At 46.9% G+C, this 20,716-nt stretch overlaps 5 protein-coding genes across 5 annotated transcripts; 3 read left to right on the top strand and 2 right to left on the bottom strand.

The window, feature by feature from the left end:
- The first annotated feature begins 9 nt into the window (after nucleotides 1-9).
- On the top strand, nucleotides 10-1,079 carry LOC100843317. The gene has a single exon (XM_003561128.4). The coding sequence runs from the start codon at nucleotides 76-78 to the stop codon at nucleotides 775-777; it is 702 nt and encodes a 233-aa protein (XP_003561176.1). The 5' UTR covers nucleotides 10-75; the 3' UTR covers nucleotides 778-1,079.
- Nucleotides 1,080-2,174: 1,095 nt separating this feature from the next.
- Nucleotides 2,175-4,700, top strand: LOC100846437. Its single transcript, XM_003557136.4, has 3 exons — nucleotides 2,175-2,639; nucleotides 2,970-3,131; nucleotides 4,126-4,700. Exons 1-3 carry the CDS (start codon nucleotides 2,280-2,282, stop codon nucleotides 4,480-4,482), a joined length of 879 nt encoding a protein of 292 aa, XP_003557184.1. The 5' UTR covers nucleotides 2,175-2,279; the 3' UTR covers nucleotides 4,483-4,700.
- A 151-nt stretch (nucleotides 4,701-4,851) lies between these two features.
- LOC100842708 lies at nucleotides 4,852-6,291 on the bottom strand. Its single transcript, XM_010229785.3, has 2 exons — nucleotides 5,346-6,291; nucleotides 4,852-5,248 (listed from the first exon to the last, which is right to left on the bottom strand). The coding sequence occupies exons 1-2, from the start codon at nucleotides 5,852-5,854 to the stop codon at nucleotides 5,053-5,055; spliced, it is 705 nt and encodes a 234-aa protein (XP_010228087.1). The 5' UTR covers nucleotides 5,855-6,291; the 3' UTR covers nucleotides 4,852-5,052.
- A 910-nt stretch (nucleotides 6,292-7,201) lies between these two features.
- LOC100842402 (rosmarinate synthase) lies at nucleotides 7,202-8,945 on the top strand. Its single transcript, XM_014900871.2, has one exon. It carries the CDS (start codon nucleotides 7,324-7,326, stop codon nucleotides 8,740-8,742), a length of 1,419 nt encoding a protein of 472 aa, XP_014756357.1. The 5' UTR covers nucleotides 7,202-7,323; the 3' UTR covers nucleotides 8,743-8,945.
- A 7,308-nt stretch (nucleotides 8,946-16,253) lies between these two features.
- LOC106865680 (60S ribosomal protein L7-1-like) lies at nucleotides 16,254-18,294 on the bottom strand. The gene is made up of 3 exons (XM_014896274.1): nucleotides 18,256-18,294; nucleotides 16,488-16,630; nucleotides 16,254-16,395 (listed from the first exon to the last, which is right to left on the bottom strand). Exons 1-3 carry the CDS (start codon nucleotides 18,292-18,294, stop codon nucleotides 16,254-16,256), a joined length of 324 nt encoding a protein of 107 aa, XP_014751760.1.
- Nucleotides 18,295-20,716: the final 2,422 nt, after the last annotated feature.

Genomic DNA, 20,716 nt, shown 5'->3' with positions numbered 1-20,716 from the left:
GGGAAGAGAGAAAGGAAGGTCCCTGGTGAGCAGCTTCTCAGGCGGAGGAGGAGGAGCTAGCTCGGCCGCGACCTAATGGCAAGGTGGTCGCCGCCGCCGCGGCGGGACGGCGAGCACTTCTCCCTGGGCCACGACGCCGTCTCGCTGTACTTCTTCGTGGCGTGCGTCGCAGCCACCGTGGCGCTCACCTCGTCCATGTGCTCTGCCTGCGGCCGCAAGCCCAAGGCGGTCAGCCAAGAGCCTGACGACGCAGCAAAGGCCTCCGTCCATGATGAGACCCCAGGCGGCGGCGGCGACGACGACGCACATGAGGATGAGGAGGTGGTGACCCTATCGCCGGAGCTGGCGACGCACGGGCCCATCCAACCGAAGCCGCTGCCGGTGTCGGCGTCGCGGCGGAAGCTGTCCATCTCCATGAGCCTAAGCAAAGCACAAAGCAAAGCGCAGAGCATCGTCAATATCCCGGACAAGATGCGGCTGAGCAAGCGGGAGCGCAGGGACAAGGACGCCGGCGGCGGCGAGGATGGCGCACTATGGAAGAAGGCCATCATCCTCGGCGAGAAGTGCCGGATCCCCGGCGAGAGGGGCGATGGGGAGGCCTCTGGCAGCAGCGCTGGCGACGGTGACCCCTCAGATTCCGCCGACGACGAGATGGCCGCCGGCACCTTCCGCCGCTCCAGCTACTCCCGCCCGGTCTCGCGCTCCAACTCCTTCGCCGTCCAACAGCGTACCGTCGCCGAGGCCCCTGCCGTCTTGCAACCGCCCCCCTATTCTTGACGCCCTCCGCTTCCGCCGCCCGGGATCGAGGAAGAAAGCTATCCTATCTATACGAGCGTCGTGTATAGGTGATCATGAAATGCATCCATGGAACATTTGGTTGCGTTTTGATCTTTGGGAGTTTGAATTTGTCAAACTCATGCATGGGTGAAGTGATCGATCTTTTTCGCACGGATTAGCATGCATGCAAAAGGGGGAATGTGATTTTGTGTTAATTTTTGGTGATACATTCTTCTGCAAACCTTGTGTATCTTTAATAGAAACAACAATTTTACAATGAGGATCAAATTTATATTCTTCTCTGCCGATGGAATTAGCTCACATAGTTTGTTCTTGGCGATGCCTTGTTAAAGATGGGAATGATATATCTATTACCGTATCGAGAAGCAGTGAGCGAAGAAATGCTTAGAGGCGTAGGAACCATTGCCCGGAACACTAAGAAGTAGGTCATGCATTGTCATTATCATGGAAAAAGCATTAGCTCACATATTCGAATGACATGTTCTATTCTTGCGACGAATATTCGAATGACATGTTTTATTTTTGCGACGAATATTCGAATGACATGTTGCTCTTGGTATATTGAATTTTTGCTAAATGAAATCCACGAGGGGTTCAGTGACTATCCACACGAGAATACTGAATACCGTTTGTGTGATACATCAACTGTGAGTGTACTCTTCGATACAGAGATGAGCATTCCGCACATCGGTACAATGACTTTGTTTTTTCAGAAAGTACAATGCCTTTAAACTCGCTCGGTCCATATTAACTGATTCAAATTTGTCTAAATATGAATGTATCTATATATTAAAATATGTCTGCGAACTGAGTCTAACTTAGGTGGTTGGTTCCTTGTGGTGGAACCAGCCCACCCAGGTTCAAGTCCCAGACTTGGCATGGGGGGAGTGACATATCCGTAGCCTATGGTGACTTCATCAATCTCAAGATGATCTGCCGGCGGCCCAATCTATCGGAGGTACTCATATGGGTAGGGCGTGCGTTCATGAGGCGAGTGTACGTTCGTGTATGAGTGCTTGCGTCTATACTATGTTTCTAAAAAAAATGTATAGATACATGTAATAAGTCGTAAGGAGTAATTATTAATACCCACATTTATACATACTCGGAATCTAGTATAATTACTATAATAATTACTCCCTCCGATTCTAAATTATTGTCTCAAATTTGTCCAAATATGAATGTATCTATTCTTAAAAAGTGTCTAGATACATTAATATTTTGACAACAATTTAGGGTGGGAGTGAGTATTAATTAAATTATTAATACCCACAGTAGATACTGCAGTAAATAAAGTGTCTTGGTTTCAATATCTTGTCTTCTACAGTTTTACTCCTTCAGTAGTTCATTAGCAAAGCGCAACGGACCGAGCGACCCCAACCCCATTTCCAAGCCCGAACCCGGCGACGACCACCTGAGAGAGAGAGAGAGAGCGCCCCCCGCCGGCCGCCGCCGCGCTGTCCCTGCCGGCCGGCACCCCGATGGACCACGCCCCGCGCCACGGCGGCTCGCCGTCCTCCGCCGCAGCGCCGCCGCCCTCGCCGCGGTACTCGCTGCCGCCGATCCGCCTCCCCCTGGAGGACATACTCTTCTGCGTCGACGTCGACGCCGAGGCGCTGTCCGAGATGAAGGCCGCCCCCGCCCCCGCCGCCAGCCCCGGGCCCCCCGGCGCTACTGGTGCTGCTGCTCCTGCTGCTGCGGCGCTGACGATGGGGCCGCGGCCGGCGGTGAAGCGGATGGACGCCGTCAAGCAGGCGCTCATGCTCTTCGTCCACAGCAAGCTCACCATGTGCCCCGACCACCGCTTCGCCTTCGCGACCCTCCGCGACACCGTGTCCTTGGTATTTTGCCCCTCTTTATCTCTTTGCTCGTTTAGGTATAATAGAAAGTGAGTATTGCCCCCCCAAAATTAACCCTATTGAATCACAAATGTGTACTAGCCCCCAAATTTTCCCCTCAGGGCCTGTTTGGAACAGGAGTATTTCCCGGTAAAGTTTCGATAGTTTGTTAAATTTTGACTTAAATACTTATAAACCTTTACCTGCTCAACCGAGGGATTTGATTTGGTTTATTCTGAGTTTAAGGTTGTAGTTTGCTGTCTTATTTTCATATCTTGCTTCTGCAGAGTGATAATTAACTGAGGGATTGATTTTGTTTATTCTGAATTTAAGGTGAAGAAAGAATTCAGCAGTGATTCTGCTCCTGCAATTGAGATAATCCAATCCCTGGCTGCTACTGAAACGAGATATGCAATGGCTGATCTCACCCAGCTCTTCAAGATAGCGTATGAGGAAGGGAAAAGAGCAGAACTGCAAGGCCGGCTACTTAGAGTGGTAAGCTCATCGCAAGTTATAACTATAGCTTGAAACTGTCACCTGGCTCTTTACTAGCAGCTAGCAGTACCATTTTCGCAGAGGCCGGGGCGATCCCCTTTAAAAGAAAGGTAGTAGCATTTTTGCCTTGTTGTGAGTAATGCAGCCCATTGCCGGGCAGGAGTTGAACACTGTTTCTAAGCATGTGGGTAGCTGGCTATTGGCAACTATTGAGCAATGTTTTCCAGAGAATGCTGTGAAATAATGTGTTTCGACTTCCCATGCAAGGGCACCCAGGCATGTAAATCCCATGCAGAATTGGCATAATTGATCCACAGCACAATTCATAACTTGTCATCTAACGACCTAGCATAGTATAAAATATCAGTCTTAGCCACCTATTAAGGAGTAGTTCTGGCTCAAAACTTGTTCTCATGCCCCAAGTCAAAATTGTTAACAGGTTGACACAGAACCATTATAGGACTATCCTGTGTACACATAGAGGTGGGATACCCACTTATACCTATTGTCGAAGGTCTTTCTATTGTCTGCCCACACTCATCATACTTTTTGTATATCAATGTGTCCAGTGCCTTGTGCACCATTTGAGATCACCTGCATTGTATTTCTTGACCACCTAGCCTACCATCTGCCTGTTTTGGGCGGAGCATGTTATGATATCATTCATATTGCCCCAAGGGATTGAATTCCAACTTTTAGGCTTGCCGCATTGTCCCTGCATCCCATGGGCACATTGCACAGACACATTGGTTGTTTCAGTTCTAGATTTCCTTGGTTGAATGCATTTTCCCCTCAAAGTTTTTGAAGGGTTTACAGCTATATGATGGTATTTTGGCAACATAGTGGGTTCATGATATGCATGTGCAAGTACAATTCTGAACTGGAAAGTCCTAGCAGTTTAATGTGTTTGATATAGTGATTACTGTGTGGATGCATTGGAGGGTACTTCTGATTATAACGTTCGGTGGTCTTGACTTCCAACTGATTATTCCAGGTACTCATCTACTGCCGGTCCTCAACCAAGCCTCATCATCAGTGGCCCATAAAGCAAAAGAACTTCACCATGGACATAGTCTATCTCCATGACAAGCCTACTGCTGATAACTGTCCACAAAGGGTATATGATGTGCTGGTTGATGCCCTTGAGCATGTCAGCCAGTATGAGGGCTACATTCTTGAGACTGGGCAAGGGCTTGCTCGGGTCCTGTTCCGTCAGACGTGCATTCTTCTATCGCATCCCTTGCAACGCTGCATGCAAGATGACCTTGATATCCCCAAGCAAGTTGTTAAGAAAACCCTGGTTGCTGAAGCTGTGCAGAATGAGGATAGTGTGCCGGTCTCCAGCCAGTAGTTAGGCCTCCTAGCTAAACGGTATGTATTCATAAAAGTTTGTTCTGCATGTTGTAAGTGGTCGAGCAGATAATCCTTTTACTGCTGTGGCTGAGCTTGGGATGGCATTGAACATGAAGATGTACTCGGGTAGCTCCTTTGATTTGAATCATTACAGTCAAACTGCAGTTCTGTTATTTTTCAGAACAATCCAAGGTTGAGCTATATGCTTTGTATTTTCTCGGTGTTGTGAATCTGATAGCGTTTTTGGCGATTTCCGAATTCTTCGAAGGGGTTCCTTTTGCATACAGAAATGGCATGCACTGCAATTTCTTTGTCTGGTTATTCACTCTCTGACTCTCGGAAATGGCCAATGGATAACTCGCAGAAATACAAATGCAGCATACACGAAATCTGAAATTCATTTTAGGACCAAGAGTAATTAATGCAATCTAGTGCATGACAGCAAAAGCAAACAACTGTCTTTTTTTTACTGTGTTTTTGGGTTTCGGTCCTTAATTTTTGTATTTTCGTGCCTGTAGCCCTTGTCGCCGATGACCTGCCGGCTGGCTGCCGCTGGTGATCCATGTTATCAAGAGCAGCAGGGCATCCATGAGAGCCAACCGCCCTTTGCTTCTTCTTTCGCCAGCTCCGGCTCCGGCTTGTTGCTTGTCTCCTCCTCCTCCGGTGGCGCTTCCGCCGCCTCCCTCATTGACGGTGCTTTCGCTGTCGCCGGTGATGGTGTCTGCTCGTGAACCTTGGTACTGTAACTCTTATCCTCTATCAAACTGCAATCGTTGTTCATGAGATGAGAATTACAGACGAATGAACAAACGGGCATGCCGAAGCAAGAGCAGGTGCAATCGAAGAAGAATCAAGGCGTACTTTGGGAAGGCGAAGGAGTAGCTCTGCATGGTGGTGTTGCCGTGCGGCGTGGTGGCCCTGCTGCCGTGCTCCGGGATGCTCTCGAAAGGCGGCGGCACGGCGATGGAGGCGGTGCGCGAGACGGCGGCTGTGGCATCGTCGTCGACGACGACGGAGCTGCTGTCGCGGGGCGGCGTGGCGATGTCCATGAGCTCCGGGTGGGCGAGGAAGTAGCCGGTGAAGTCGCAGGAGGGCGCCACCTGCAGCCCGAAGACGGACTCGGTGGACATCATGCTCCAGTCCTTGCCGGGCTCCGACACGTCCCGCTCGAACACCGACGCCGGGATCCGGCCGTCGTCCTGGCCCTCCAAGGGTCCCAGCACCACGGGGTGCCGGTCCATCTGTATCGGCGTCGGCGGCCCGCCGTCGTAGGCGAAGGACGCCGACACGCCGTAGCACGACGACGACGACGCCCTGGCGTCCTCGAGCTCGCTGCTGCCGACGCCGCCTTCCCGGAGACCCAACGCCATGCTAGCTCTCTCCCGGAGCTCCCCTAGCTAGATATATCGTCCCCAAATTGGTGGCCGGCCGTCGGATCGGATCACCTAAATTGCGCGGCCCCGGGGAGCTCGGAGGCCTCGAGGTCGGAGCACCGGCTTCCGGCGAGACCGTCGCCGTTCGTGTGGGAACGGCGATGGCCAGCGCGGGCGCCCCGTGGATTGTGGTGTCTTTTTTCTTTGGAGGAGGCGATGGAAGGAAGGAATGGTAGGTCTGGGTTTTGTCTTTGTGGATGGAAATGGATCGTCGGCTGGGAGCAGAGAGATAAATAGATGGCGGGAAAGGCGATGCTAAGTTAAGGTTGTTTGGGGCCAAATTAGGGGCGTGCCGAAATTAGATAGCTCCAGTGTAAGTGTAGCAGTACATAGCATAAAAGAGCACACAATGAGCTTGATATGAATGATTTTGTTGGTGATCCTAGGCGGCTTCGAAAGTGAATAGAAGATTATGATCGTAATATTAGAGATGAAGCTAAGAGATGTCGACCAATTGGGCATAGTTTGAATTTCATTGTCGTCTAGTGAAATTTTGGGCTGTTGATTATGTATTCCCTCCATCCAACAAAAATGTCTCAAGTTTGTCAAAATTTGGATGTATCTAGACATGACTTGTTGTATAAATACATTCAAATTTAATCAAAGTTGAGACATCATTTGTTAGACGGAGGAAGTATGAAATTTTCAATGTGGTCTAGCATATTTTGGTATGCCATAAGTTAGCCCTCTCCTTCGTTCATTCCTGATTTGACACTGCTTGTAAAAGCGACATTTGGTTTCAGTTAATGGAGCCGGGGAGCTAACCCTGATCATCTAAAAAAAGAGTGCATATATGTAGTGTGTACTTCGATGTGTGCAGCGTATAAATTTGATAAATTTTGGTCATATGAAAAAACATTCGAATAATTATATTTTAACCATAATTTTTGCGTAGGCTGAAAAAATTACTCTTTTCTCCACACAAGCCTGCAAATTCACATAATAACCTCCCATTTACATATATCTTAGTTCAAATTTTTCATCTGCAACCAAATCTTTTAGTGGTAGATGGTATTTTGAATAATTCAAGAGTCGGTTCCTGACTATTGAACTGTGTTGCGCTGAATTTAATTTATTTTATACCCTACTATAAAAAATACGCAACAAAACATATCTAAAATTGGTTCTGCCAAACGAATAAATATGACAATTTTTTTTAAAAACTAGTTAGTATCATGGTCAAACTGAATGCCAAACTGCTCTCTGCTCGTCGATTGCACTGGGATCACGTGTGACGTGGCCGTTCCTAATTTTTCTAGTTTAGTAATCAAACCAGTCTCTGTTTCGTTGATTGCATTGGGGGATCACAGAGAAAGGGTGAGCGTTGAACCCAAAGTCCCCACCCAGGCGAGCTCCCTCCACCAACCACCCCCGCCCACCCACGCGCGCTCAACCTGCTCGGCGAAATGCCGCCGAACCACTTCTCCCTGCAGATCGCCTCCCGGACTCTAATCCAGGCCTCGGCCCCGCCGCCGGGCTTCCCGTCCATCCACGCCGTCTCCAACCTCGACCTCGTCCTCGGCCCCTTCCCTATCTACCTCATCTGCCTCTACCCACCCGCGCCGTCGGGCCTCCCCGCCGTGCTCTCCGCCGTCCGCGCGGCCCTCCCGGGCTTCCTCTCCGCCTTCTTCCCCTTCGCCGGCCGCGTCGTGCGCGACCCGGACACCAATGTCCCCCTTGTCGCCTGTTCCAACGCCGGCGCTGAGCTCGTCGTCGCCGACGCCGCGACCCCCCTCGCGGACCTCGACTTCGCCGAAATTGATGCGTCGCTTGGACTCATCCAGATCCCCTTCGATGGGAGCCTCCCCTTGTCGCTGCAGCTCGTCCGCTTTGCCTGCGGCGGGTTCGCGCTGACGGTTGCGACGAACCACCTCCTCGCCGATGGCAGGGCGTTTGTTCTGCTCCTCAATTGCTTCGCGGAGATGGTCCGCACGGGCGGCGGCGGCGGGCTCTCCGGCGGCCCGCCCCGGCTCGACCGGTGTTTGTTGAGCCCGCGGTCACCGCCGCGGTACAGCCCGTCGTTGGACGCCGAGTTCGCGAGGTTCACGCCGGCCACCATGATCAATCCCCTCCTGACCTTGGCTATCCGCCGCCGCCTGTACCGCATCGACGCCGCCGACCTCGCCGCGCTCCAGAACGCCGCATCGGCATCGGCAGGCGGCCGCCGGACCTCGCGCTTCGTGGCGCTGTGCGCGCACGTGTGGAAGCTCCTGGCGCGCGCCGTGGGAGAGTCCGACCCCAGCTGCCGCATGGCGTGGATCGTGGACGGCCGGAAGTGCGTCGGCGGCGTTGGCGAGGAAGAAGGCGGCGCCCTGGACCGGTACGTGGGGAACGTGGTGACGTACACCTCCCAGGAGGCGAGCGTGGGGGAGCTGCTCGCCACGCCGCTGCACGAGGTGGCGGCCACGGTGCGCGGGGCCATTGCCGGGGTGATGAGGAAGGAGAGGTTCCAGGAGCTGGTGGACTGGGTGGAGGAGAAGAAGGCGGCGTACAAGGACGGCGGGAAGTGGACGGAGGCGGTGAACCTCGGCCTCGGGAGCCCCACGCTTGTGATCTCTGGCCTGCTGCCCTTCGCCATCGACGGGGACCTCGGCGGCGGGCTGGGGAAGCCGAGGCTGGTGCTGCCGTGGGTGCGGCACGGCCGGCTGGGGTCGGCGGCGGTCACGGTGGTGCCGTGCCCGGGCGGGGACGGGTCGTGGTTCGTCGGCGGTACCAGGCTGTGGCCACGGCTGGTGGAGGTGATCGAAGCCGGCCCCGAGAGCTTGCTCAAGCCGGTGACGGCGGCGAGCCTGGGGTTCGCCGGCGCGCACGGTTCTCGTCTGTGACCGAGCCCGTGGCTGGGAATGACATGATTCTCCGGTGAAGTTATTCAACGCCTTTGTTGATTTGTTGTAAAGCTCACAATACATACAGGCCATGGGCTGAGAGCTCTAGAGTTTTTACTGAACTGAACTTGAATGTAGCCGTTAGCCATGATATATGTATGAACTTGGTCGAATAAACCATTTGTCATACTTCTATTTGAAAACCCATGTGTACTAAAACTAATGAAGCAACAACGTCAAAGGGACGTTCTTGCTACTTGTGGTGACGCAAGTGTCCCTTCAATTAATTCTATGTTAATCAGCGTTGTTTTAGGGATCGATTCAACTTTAAAGGCAATAGATGTACAAGAACGGAACAGCATGTTGGTCCGACGTCACCCACATATCAGAGCTACGGAGTTCCCTAACCTAATCTTTCCCCGACATCAAACCGAAATGTCATATACCAAGACTATACTAAAACGTAGCTACTGCTATACCTAGATTGCATCAACTTGATTTTTTTAGAGCTTTCAAAACTTTTCCTAAGAGGACCGAAAAAATCGTCCAGTTAAGCAAAGCTTAATAGGAAAACTTCTACTAATTCTTTGATTTCAAACTAAACAACTGCCGACATAAATCTAAATTTGAGTTCCATTTATCTTATGAATTGGAGTTTGTTTTATTAGAACATTATTCTGAAGCTATCATAGTTAGTGCTCGTTCTAAAACTAGCATAGTTCCCGTATATTTTGTTACGGAATTGACAAGAGGAGAAAAAGGCACAAATGGGAATAACAAGATACTTCATAGTTAGCATGGACCTACCAAGCATGTTCAATGCAAGGTGCTTAAGATAGTGCTACAAAATTAAGTCGGTTTATTTTCAAGCACCCGTGTTTATTTCTATACTAGAGGTGCATAATTAAGCACCTGTCCTATAGAACACAAGCACCCACAAGCACCAGTGCTTAGACAAAATCCATTTTTTTTGTGCAAGCACCTCCCTAAGCACCTTGCATTGAACATGCACCCACAAGCACCAGTGCTTAGACCAAATCCGTTTTTTTTGTGCAAGCACCTTCCTAAACACCTTGCATTGAGCATGCTCCCGACGTCGGTTGCTTTAACTATAAAATCCTAACTCGTGGATCTTGAAGAATAGAGACAACTGGTGTGTGCGTGTTTTCGTTTGCTTCTCTAACTCACGGGTTACAATATTTTATTTTGAATTTCGGTACTAATAGAAATATTTCGGCCAGAGTTGGAATGGATTATCAATGGTTTCGTCCACATAACCAAAATTTACACTGGAGATCGACGTCTTTGCTGAAAGCTGCAGGGCATCCCGAATTGGAACTTTGCTGGGGTTTACATTACAGTACACGTGAGCATGTTGGAAATGGAGTCCACTGGCGTATGGGCCCAGCTGCCCACTGTTTTTTTTAGGGCTGCCCACTGCTCAGTAGTGGAGTAGTGCTGTCGGTGCAGGTGTAGCAGTTGGCGTATGGGCCGAGCTGGCTTTGCAGTTTGAGTGGGTTGGGCTGTTAATTCTTGGCCTAGCCCACTGAGTTGTTGTGAAGAGGAGATGGAACAAGTCCGTGCGAGGGGTGACAAAAGTTGGTCAGAATCTGGGAGACTGATAAATCTACACTAGTGGAAGCCCCTGCGTTGCTACGGATCGACAAACTCACATGCTTCACTGCGTACAACTCATCCTAAACTCCTAATAATTTGGTAAAAACATATAACATGTATCCTTTTCCAAAGAATTCTATTCAAACATTTCAGCATCACTTCTGAAGTTACAGAGTTTGCACTAAAACAACGACAAGTATTTAGAGATGGGTGGAGTATAATATAGCACATGCTAATTAGTAGCAATAAAATTTCAGCTCCAATGCAAAACATTGGCCATGCTAAAATGAAAAATATCATCCTAATCTTACATGCTCCTGACATTTTTGGATTTTTGGGGACATGGCCCTTCATTGCCTTTTTAGTTGATTCGACCAAAAGTTAGAACAGAGATAATACCGTACAACACAGGTTGTTTCCTTTTCTCTGTGTGTTACTTTGCTAGGTCCATAATATTATCCTCTCCCATATCTTTCCAGACCAGAGGAATTAATCTCAAGTCGGTGAAGCGACCGTCCCCGTACACGGGTTCGATCTCTGTGCTTTTAGTGCTAGTTCCTGGATCGACTCACTAGCACACACAGTTTCAAGACGTAATATCATAGAACAAAGGTCTCAAGTATTACAACGCATCATCCAGAAATTAAGAGTACTTACAAACTCGCATAACCCCATGTGTTAGCTAGAATTAAAACAATTGTTCAACAGCGGAAAACAAAAAATACAAGGGCTACATCAACACCACGGTGAGAGTGTGCTGGAATGTAGGCCCGTAACCCAAAGACCAGAACGTACGCTTACTCTTCGTCGGAGCTTCCTGCATCATTAAACGATGCAGCCAGTAGGGTCAATACACTGAATGTATTGGCAAGATCACTAGGAGTTATATCAGAACCTACCAAGTATATGCATAATCTGGCAAGGTGGGGTTCAGGCTATTTGCATAAAAGCTTAATTGTTTAATCCTATCATTTTAATCAAATAATTTTGTCACTATTGGACATGGGGTAGACACACCCATGGTCTTATTAAACTAAGGACATTGAGTAGACACATCAATGCTCCTAACCCAAGTTCAAACCATTCATTTTATTAAGAAATCAGAGTGAGTGAGACTTTCCTTACAGCTCCACTATCTAGTTGCTCACAATTGTCCATAATCGGGGATACGGCTAAGTACTTAGTTTTGACACGCTCGAGAGTTTGTACACACTCGTCACAAGAAACCGACGGGTTAATCCCTTGCTGTCCTCAGGGTAGAGTAGCAATGGCGTCGATTACGAGATTTTCAGAGGTAATTCCTTAAACCACGAGAGAATCACGCTCCCCCTACACAGGCTACCTCAGTACAATTCCTCGGGTCTAGGTTCATACAACATACTCTATTCTCGCCAGAGCCCATTTAGCAGTGTGGTTGTACTGGAAGCTACTAAACAGGAAACTAGTCCAGTCTTGGTTACCCCAGGTGGCATTCCACATTTGCGACGCAGGCGCTCCCATAGACACGGAGAGACGACTCATAGAAATGGATCCATAGAAATGGACCTGACGCCGCATAACATCAAAATCCTCAAAGCCGCCCACCCAGGATGGTTCATTAAATTAATTGTTTTGCCTTACTCTAATAAAACATCTCATTTCTCCATAGACATAACAATATCATAATGTAGTAATTTCCCCCACGATACTACCATAGCTTAGTATTCAACTGCAAACGATGGCAAATTGGTAGGAAGGTAATGGCAAGCGTAAAACTATACTACCTGAGATTTATAGCTAGCATAGAGGTACAAGTAATATTCCTAATGCAACTTATAAAACAACTAGTGCATAGTAAAAATATTTGGAAGATGATCAAAGTGAACTTGCCTTGTCCAAGATTGTGGTAGTTCTCGCACTCTTCGCAACAACAAGGTTCACAATCCACACAGTCTAAAATAAAAGAATACACACACACATAAACATGCTATTCAATACAAAAACATGCCATGATGCAATAGTCATGAAGATGCACACTAAGGTTGGTTTTAAACTTAACATGTTTAGCTTCTGTTTTAAAGAGCTTCACAAAAGGTTTGGACAGATTATAAATTAATAAAGGGGTAATTACTTTGTATGAAACAAAGATGAGCTTTAATTAAAGGCTTATTTGACTTTTGTAAAGCATGAAGCAAGACTAAATTTGTGTGGCAATATTATTTACAAAATAATTTCCCTTCTGGTCCTAATGGACAGGGAGTATACTCAAAACATTTTTCAACATGCTATCATGTTCAAAACTATTTTGAAATAATTCATATGAATTTCAAACCCTAATTAAGTATTCTGATATTTGCTTCTGTTAAAGTTTTTCAAAGTCCAAATAAACCACGCCAAAAGATTCTATATGTTGTGAGGATTCCAGAAAGGTATAGAACTTCAAATTTGGTCAAACGGTTTAAAAGATATGATGATTTGAATATCCAGGGGTGTTTCTGCAAGATTCCCATTTTAATTCGGCTGGGAATTAAGTTTTAATTTTAATGGCGACACGTGGCGCTATCCTACTGGTCGGTACCGGTTCGGGTTAATGATCTAATCTCAGCTGTCCAAACAAGAATCAACGGACAGGGGAGCTTGGGCTTACCGGCGACAGCGCTAGGGTTCTAGTGGTCGTCGGCGGCTCAGGAAGACGGCGGCGCGGCGGTTCCGGTGTGCCTGTGGGCTCGGGGAGACGACGGGGTCGTGCGGCTTGGCGAGACGGAGACGAAGACGGCGGCGGCGAAGCTCGGGGGTGACTGGAGTGACGCCTAGGACGATGGGAACGAGGCAGCCGGCGGCGGAGCTTCGGGCGGACGACGGCGAGAGGCTGCGGTGCTCCAAAACGAAAACCAAACGCGTTAAAGGATGCGCCTGAGAGAGAGGGGGAGGAAGAAGCAAGCGGCGGCGCGAGGGGCTCACCGGGTCGTCGCCGGCGAGCTCGTGAAGGCGACGATAGAAGCTTTTTCCAGCGAGAAATTTCGGCGAAACGAGAGCGAAAACGGGCGAGAGAGGAGGGGGAAAAGAGAGTGGAGGTTGTGGGCTTCGGGGTGACGCGCTCCAATTCGAAGGTGGGGCTGCGTGGCCGGAGAAATCAGGAGGAGTCGTGGCCAGTTTGGACGCGGTCGTGGCCGGGAAAAGAGGAGACAGTTGGAGACGAAGACGGCGGCCTGACAGTGGGGTCCACCTGTCAGCGGCATGGGCAGCGCGTGAGGGGGCTGGGCCGGCTCGGTCGGGCGCAGGTGAGTGGGCCGGTTCGGCCCATTTGGCCGGGCCGGCCGCTGTTTCTTTTTTTTTCTTCTTTTCTTTTTTTTCCTTTTCTTCTGTTTTTTAATACCAATTTTGATTCAAAGCTCCAATTTAAACCAAAGAAATTGCATCAAAATTTGTAAAATCATATTTTCATATGATTCAACTTTTGGGACAAGAATTTCCTCAAAATACAATATTTTAAAAAATACTTTTGCCTATAAACTAGCCTTTAGGGCTTTCTAGGTATTAAAAATAATTTGTGATTCAAATCAAATTCAAATGCCAAGATATGGGGTAGCTTTATAAATGCATTAAACCTCTTTTTATGCTAACACCCTCATGAGTTAAAATGCAATTAACCAAAAGCAAGAAGAAAGCCAGATTCAAATAAAAGTACTTTTGTTAATGGGTTTTTCTGAGTAAAACTTTAGGGTTTTAAATGTGATTAAATGCAAAGGTGACATGATGCTTATGAAATGCAATGCATATGAAGGGTTTTGAAAAATGTGATGTTACAGTCAGAAAACTGATATGTCATAGCAGCAAAAGGAAACACATGTCAGAAGTATTAATTAAAAGCTGTTGAATATTTGTTTCCACTAAAATTACAAGGGAAAGAAAAGTATAACTAAACACATATACATTTAGTACTACAGTGGAGGGCTACGAATAAAGTCAGGTTTGTAACTAACAAGCAGAACCTTAGATTATTATTATTTTTAATCAAAAAGGCTGGCTAGAAATGACTCAAATGGCCTATGTTAAATCACTACATGTACATAACCGCATAACAGATCAAGTGCAAAACAAAATTTCTTAGCATGACCAATCCACTAAGTAATTCCTATAAGAAGAAACACTATATAACTTCACTTATTTCTTAAGTCATATAACTACTTCAAAACTAATGCTACACTATGTTCATGCAAGTTGCAGTTTGTTTAAGTGCTTAAGATGGTCTCTAAGAAATGAAAGTGGTAAAATATGTTCAGTTATGCAGCTCTGTACAAAAAGAATTTGCCTTTTAGAACCATAACCATCTCTCTGAAGTTTGAAACCTGAAAGTGTCATTTGCTGATCAATCTACAATCAAATGCCTATGTTAGAATTGTGGGAGACTCAGTCTAAGTATTAATTAGAAGGCCAGGCTTGGGATGGGAAGTACTGCAACATTAGGTGTAAAACTTTGAGCTTGAAGCTTAGATATAAAAGAACAAAGACATGGAATAATTTTGGTCGCTGAGACATATGCTACCTCAAAACAATTGAAACAAAAGGTGTGATAAACTATAGTAATTAATTTTATCATTTTGCAGATGTTTCTAGAGAACCTCCACTCAGTTTGTAAATAGTTTTATCATTCATGTAAGATTACCTTTGTATAAGAATGCCCATCATCCTTTACAAAATCAGTCTTCACTCATGGAAAAATTAATATCTTGTATCCACAATAAGGATATACCTCTAGCTTTTCCCAAGGTAAACTACTCCACGAGGGGAGGTTGGAGGCGGGCAGTTGAGGGTGCGTCGGCTCAACGTCCCTGCAGACGGGGAGCAAGAGGTCCGGGTGTGGACCCTCTCAAGGAGCAGGTTGAGGTACATCGAAACCTTTTTGAAGCACTATGATGGTACATCGAAAGTTTTATTTAGCGTTACTCTCCAACAATGTTATATCTCAGGCCCCACAAGTAGTTTTTTGCATTCTAGGCCAAGAATTAATGGAGGATACCTGAAGATTTTTCTTTCCACAATGTGATATAACTGGTGCATAGAGCCTCCTTGGATCTTCCAAAAATATCATCTTCAGGTATGTATGCCTCCTTCAAATATCATGTTATTTTAGATACTTGCATCAGACCAAGACCGAGGACAGCACTCCATGCGAAAACAAAAATTTGCTAAGCTAAGAAAATACCTTGTTTCATGGAAAAGCCTACAGGAGCCAAGTCAAAATTGTCAGTTTGCAAAGCCTGGAACCAGAGTGGTGCAGTCAGTTGGAAAAATCACATGGCTTAACCCAAACTGACCTGCAAATTTGATTCTCTGTAGCATCGCAAACTTTCTGCATGTAATTCATCAGCAGCAGATGGCATAGATATTGAAAGCGCAAAGACTGCAGCTCCATCTTCTCCTCTGCATATGCAGATGCGGAGGCCTAAACTCATCGGCTTTCCTTGCAAACGACTACTCCCATTCAGTAACCAAGTGCTTGGTATTATACTGTAGCTCATCAACAATTGTTGGTCGTTCATGGTGATTTCTTTTCACTCCACCAGCACCATAGAAGGCAAACAACCAGCAACATCAGATAAGTATTCAGATTGAATACATTCATATAGAACTTCGTTTGCACTTTGGCATGTAATTAGCTTGGATCTGATTGTGCAAATCAAATATCTTTGATAACAAATACTCCCTCCGTCCCATATTAAGTGACTTTCTATTACATGTATCTAGACGCTTTTTAGGCATAGATACATCCATATTTGGGCAAACTTGAGTCACTTAATATGGGACAGAAAGAGTAAGAATGAAGACAACATAGTAGTTGCTAGCTACAAACTAACAAACAAAAAAGTATTTATTCGAGCAACACAACATATAAGAATGTCTTTATTCAGTTATTACCTATATGTCACAAAGGGTACAACAGAAGCAAGCATCTTCAAATTCACCTCGGCGGTCTTGAGGAACACGCCGGTCACCATCTGGGTCAGCCGTAGCCTTGCCAAAATCTTCTTGATGCGCGGGTGCAATTCTTTAGTGCTGCAATCACAAAAACATTAACAAATCAATCAATGTTAATCCATCACCAAGAGCCAAAGAATAACAAAAGTATCTGAAAAGCTTCTACCGACCCGGAGCTGCAGATGGCGAAGAGGAGTTGGGCATCGTCGTGGCTCTCAGCGGGACTGAGCCTGCAGGCCTTGAGGCGGGTGCGCATCCGCAGGAAGTCGAGCTCCGTGTCGCGGAACTTCCTGATGAACTCCTCGGGCCACTCCTTGTTTATACAGTGTTCAAAAGTACAGTGGTTAAAAGCTTATAAATATTCAGTGTTGTTGACTTCAGAAAAATTCACACTTATCTTCCACTGAATGCCGAACATGTTGTTCTAAACTTTCAACTTCAGTTTGCTGGTCATGAATGAATAAAAGTATTCGTATGGGAAACAACCCAATTTATCTACCAAAATAACCCAATATAGAACCCTAACCCTTCACTGCTATAGCATGAGAAAATGACCTAGAAAGCAAGGAATCGGTGGAGGGTTCAGACCTGAACAATCTTGTGGCCCTTCCTCCTCCGCCCCGCTGGCTCCTCAGTTCCCTCATTGTCGGGGGAGGTGGGGTCGTGCACAGGCTAGGCGGCCAGCGGGAGCATCTGGGGCGGGTGAATCTTGCAGACCGCTCCACGTGTGTGGAAGCCTGCTGCCAGATCCCATCGAGGGGTCCTTGGGGGAGTCCTTTCTTGAGATGGGATGTCAGCACACCTACTTCACCAACTACTGACAAGGCCCAAGACCACAAGACGGATGGGCGGGCAACGAGGCCCAGGAGAACAACTCGATTACTGGCCTGGCTTGCTGAAGCGACCGCCCCCGTACAAGGGTTCGATCTCTGTGCTTTTAGTGCTAGTTCCTGTATCGACTTACTAGCACACATAGTTTCAAGATGTAATATTATAGAACAAAGGTCTCAAGTATTACAACACAATATCCAGAATTTAAGCATACTTACAAGCAGACATAACCACTTGGGTTAGCTCGAATTAAAACAATTGTTCAACAGCGGAAAGCGAAAGATACAAGGGCTACATCAACACCACGGTGAGAGCATGTTGGAATGTAGGCCTGTAACCCCAAGGCAAAAACGTACCCTCACTCTTCGTCAGAGCTTCCTGCATCATTAAACGATGCAGCCACTAGGGTTAATACATTGAATGTATTGGCAAGATCACTAGTAGTTATATCAGAACCTACCAAGTACATGCATAATCTGGCAAGGTGGAGTTCAGGCTATTTGCATAAAAGCATCTTTGTTTCATCCTATCATTGTAAACAAAATAGTTTTGTCACTATTGGACATGGGGTAGACACACCCATGGTCCTATTAAACTAAGGACATTGAGTAGACACATCAATGCTACTAAACTCAAGTTCAAACCATTCATTTTAATTTAAGAAATTAGAGTGAGTGAGACTTTCCTTACAGCCCCACTATCCAGTTGCTCATAATTGTCCATGACCGGGGACATGGCTAAGTACTTAGTTTGACACTATCGAGAGGTTGTACACTTTTCCCACAAGAAATCGACGTGTTAATCCCTTGCTGCCCTCTGGGTAGAGTAGCAACGGCATCGATTACAAGACTTTCAGAAGTCATTCCCCAGACCACAGAAGAATCACGCTCCCTCCACACAGGCTAGCTCAGTACAATTCTCCGGACCTGGGTTCAAACAACTTACTCAATCCCGCCAGAGCCCATTTAGCATGTGGTTTTACTAGAAGCTACTAAACAGGAAACTAGTCCAGTCTCGGTTACCCCAGGTGGCATTCCACATTTGCGACGCAGGCGCTTCCGAATCCACGGAGAGACGACTCATAGAAATGGTCTCATAAAAATGAACCTGACGTCGCATAACATCTAGAACCTCAAAGCCGTCCATCCAGGATGATTCATTGAATTAATTGTTTTGCCTTACTCTAATAAAACATCTCACTTTCCATAAACATAACATTATCATAATGTAGTAATTTCCCCCACGATACTACCATAGCTTAGCATTCAACTACAATCGATGGCAAATTGGTAGCAAGGTAATGGCAAGGGTAAAACTATACTACCTGGGTTTTGTAGCTAGCATAGAGATACAAATAATATTCCTAATGCAACCAATAAAGCAACTAGTGCATAGTAAAAATATTTGGGAGTTGATCAAAGTGAACTTTACAAAAGGTTTGAACAGAGTATAAACTAATAAGGAAGTAATTACTTTGTAAGAAACAAAGGTGAGATTTAATAAAAGCTTAATTGATCATTTTATAAGGCATGGAGCAAGATTAATTTGGTGTGGCAAGATTATTTACAAAATAATTTTCCCTCTGATCCTAATGGGCAGAGAGTAACATTTAAACATTTTACAACATGCTAACATGTTCAAAATTAGTTTGAAACAATTCATATGAATTTTAAACCATAACTAAGCATTCTGTAATTTGGTTCTGTTAAAGTTGTTCAAAATCAAAATGAAACTATGCCAAAATATTCTTCATGTTGTGAGGATTCCAGAAAGGTGCAGAACACAATTTTTGGGCAAACAGTTTAAAAGATATGAACGTTTGAAGTTTCGGAACTTTTCTGCAAAGTTACCATTTAATTCCGGCCGGGGTTTGTTCTTATTTTTTAAGGGCGACACGTGGCGCTTTCTCATTAGCCGGTACCGGTTCGGTTAAGTGGTCTTATTCTAACCGTTGAACAAGATCTAACGGACGAGGAGGCTCGGGCTTACCTCCGGCTAGGGTTTGGGCTCCGGCGAGCGGCGGCGGCAACGGAAGACGGCGGCAAAGCGGATCCGGCGGTCTCGGGCTCCGGCAAGCGGCGGGGAAGGCATGTCTCGCCTTGATGAAGATGATGACAGCAGCGGCGAGTCCCGAGGGCGACGGCGGCGACGTCTAGGACGGCGGAGAGGTCGTCAGCGGCGAGAAGCTTCGGGCGTCGGCGGCCCGGGCGCTACGGTGCACCAAAAACGCGACGAAGCACGTCAAAAGCTGCGCAAGGAAGAGATGAGAAGGAAGGGGTAGGCGGCGGCGGCTCGGACCTCTTGGTTTGCCAGCGGCGACGAAGAACACGGCGGCGGCAGTGGGCTTCTTCGGCGAGAAATTCCGGCAGCCTGGGGGCGCGATAGGGACGGGGTGAAGGGGGAAAAGAGAGAGGGGGTCGAGGGCTTGAAACTGACATGAAAGGCTTCGGATATGGGGTCGTGTGCGCGAAGAAATCGGGAGTGGAAAGCTTGGGCGCGGACTCGGGTCGAGGCCGGATTCTTCGGCCGGCAGTTGGGGAAGACAACGGCTCTAACGGGTGGGGCCCGCCTGTCAGCGACGGCGGCTCGGCGCGCGTGCGGGCTGGGCTGCGGCCTGGCTCGGTGCGTGGAGGTAAGTGGGCCGGTTCGGCCCATTTGGCCGGGCCGGTTGTTTTTTATCTCTTTTTTTCTATTTCTTTTTCTATTTCCTGTTTTTGAATACAACTTTTGATTCCAAGCTCCAAAACAAACCAAATAAAACGCAACAAAATTTGTAAAATCATATTTTCATATGATTCAACCTTTGGGACAATAATTCCCTCAAAATAAAATATTTAAAAATACTTTTGCCTATCAACTAGCCTTTAGGGCTTTTTTTAACTATTAAAATATTTAGTGTTTCAAATCCAATTCAAATACCAAGTTATGGGGTAGCATTATAAATGCATTAAAACCCTTTTTATGCCAAAACCCTCATGGGTTAAAATACAATTAACAAAAGAAAGGTGAAAAGCCAGATTCAATTAAGATTACTTTTGTTAATGGGTTTTTCTGAGTTAAACTTTAGGGTTTTAAATGTGATTAAATGCAAAGGTGACATGATGCTTATGAAATGCAATGCATATGAAGGGTTTTGAAAATTGGGATGTTACACTTGCAAGCCAAGATTGGGTCTGAGTACCCTGTAACCAGATTCCTATTTAGCTAGGGTTGCGTCTCTCTTGTAACTTGGCTTTGAACTAATGACCGGACGGACAGATAGCCGTGAGGGTGGATGGGAGGAACAGCTACCACACAATATTCCCTGTTCTAGTTCATGCTTAGATCGTTGGTAGCTAGGATCTTACATCTGGCATCAGAGCCTCTTCGATCTGGAATTTCCCGGGCACCCCCACTTCACTCGCTTCGCCGCAGGACAGCGCGCGGCGGCCATGGACAAGCTTACGGCCGCTGAGAAGGCCGTGTATGATTTGCTCAAGGCCGAAATCTCCGGCCACTTCGACCAGAAGTTGAAGGAGCAACAGGACTCCATCCTCAAGGTGGTGACCAGCTTGGTGGCCGATGCTAC

This window comes from Brachypodium distachyon, chromosome 1 (genome assembly GCF_000005505.3).
Source record: "Brachypodium distachyon strain Bd21 chromosome 1, Brachypodium_distachyon_v3.0, whole genome shotgun sequence".
Taxonomy (NCBI): domain Eukaryota; kingdom Viridiplantae; phylum Streptophyta; class Magnoliopsida; order Poales; family Poaceae; genus Brachypodium; species Brachypodium distachyon.
Note: the sequence above shows the minus strand (reverse complement) of the source record. Positions and strands in the feature narration are given on the sequence as shown.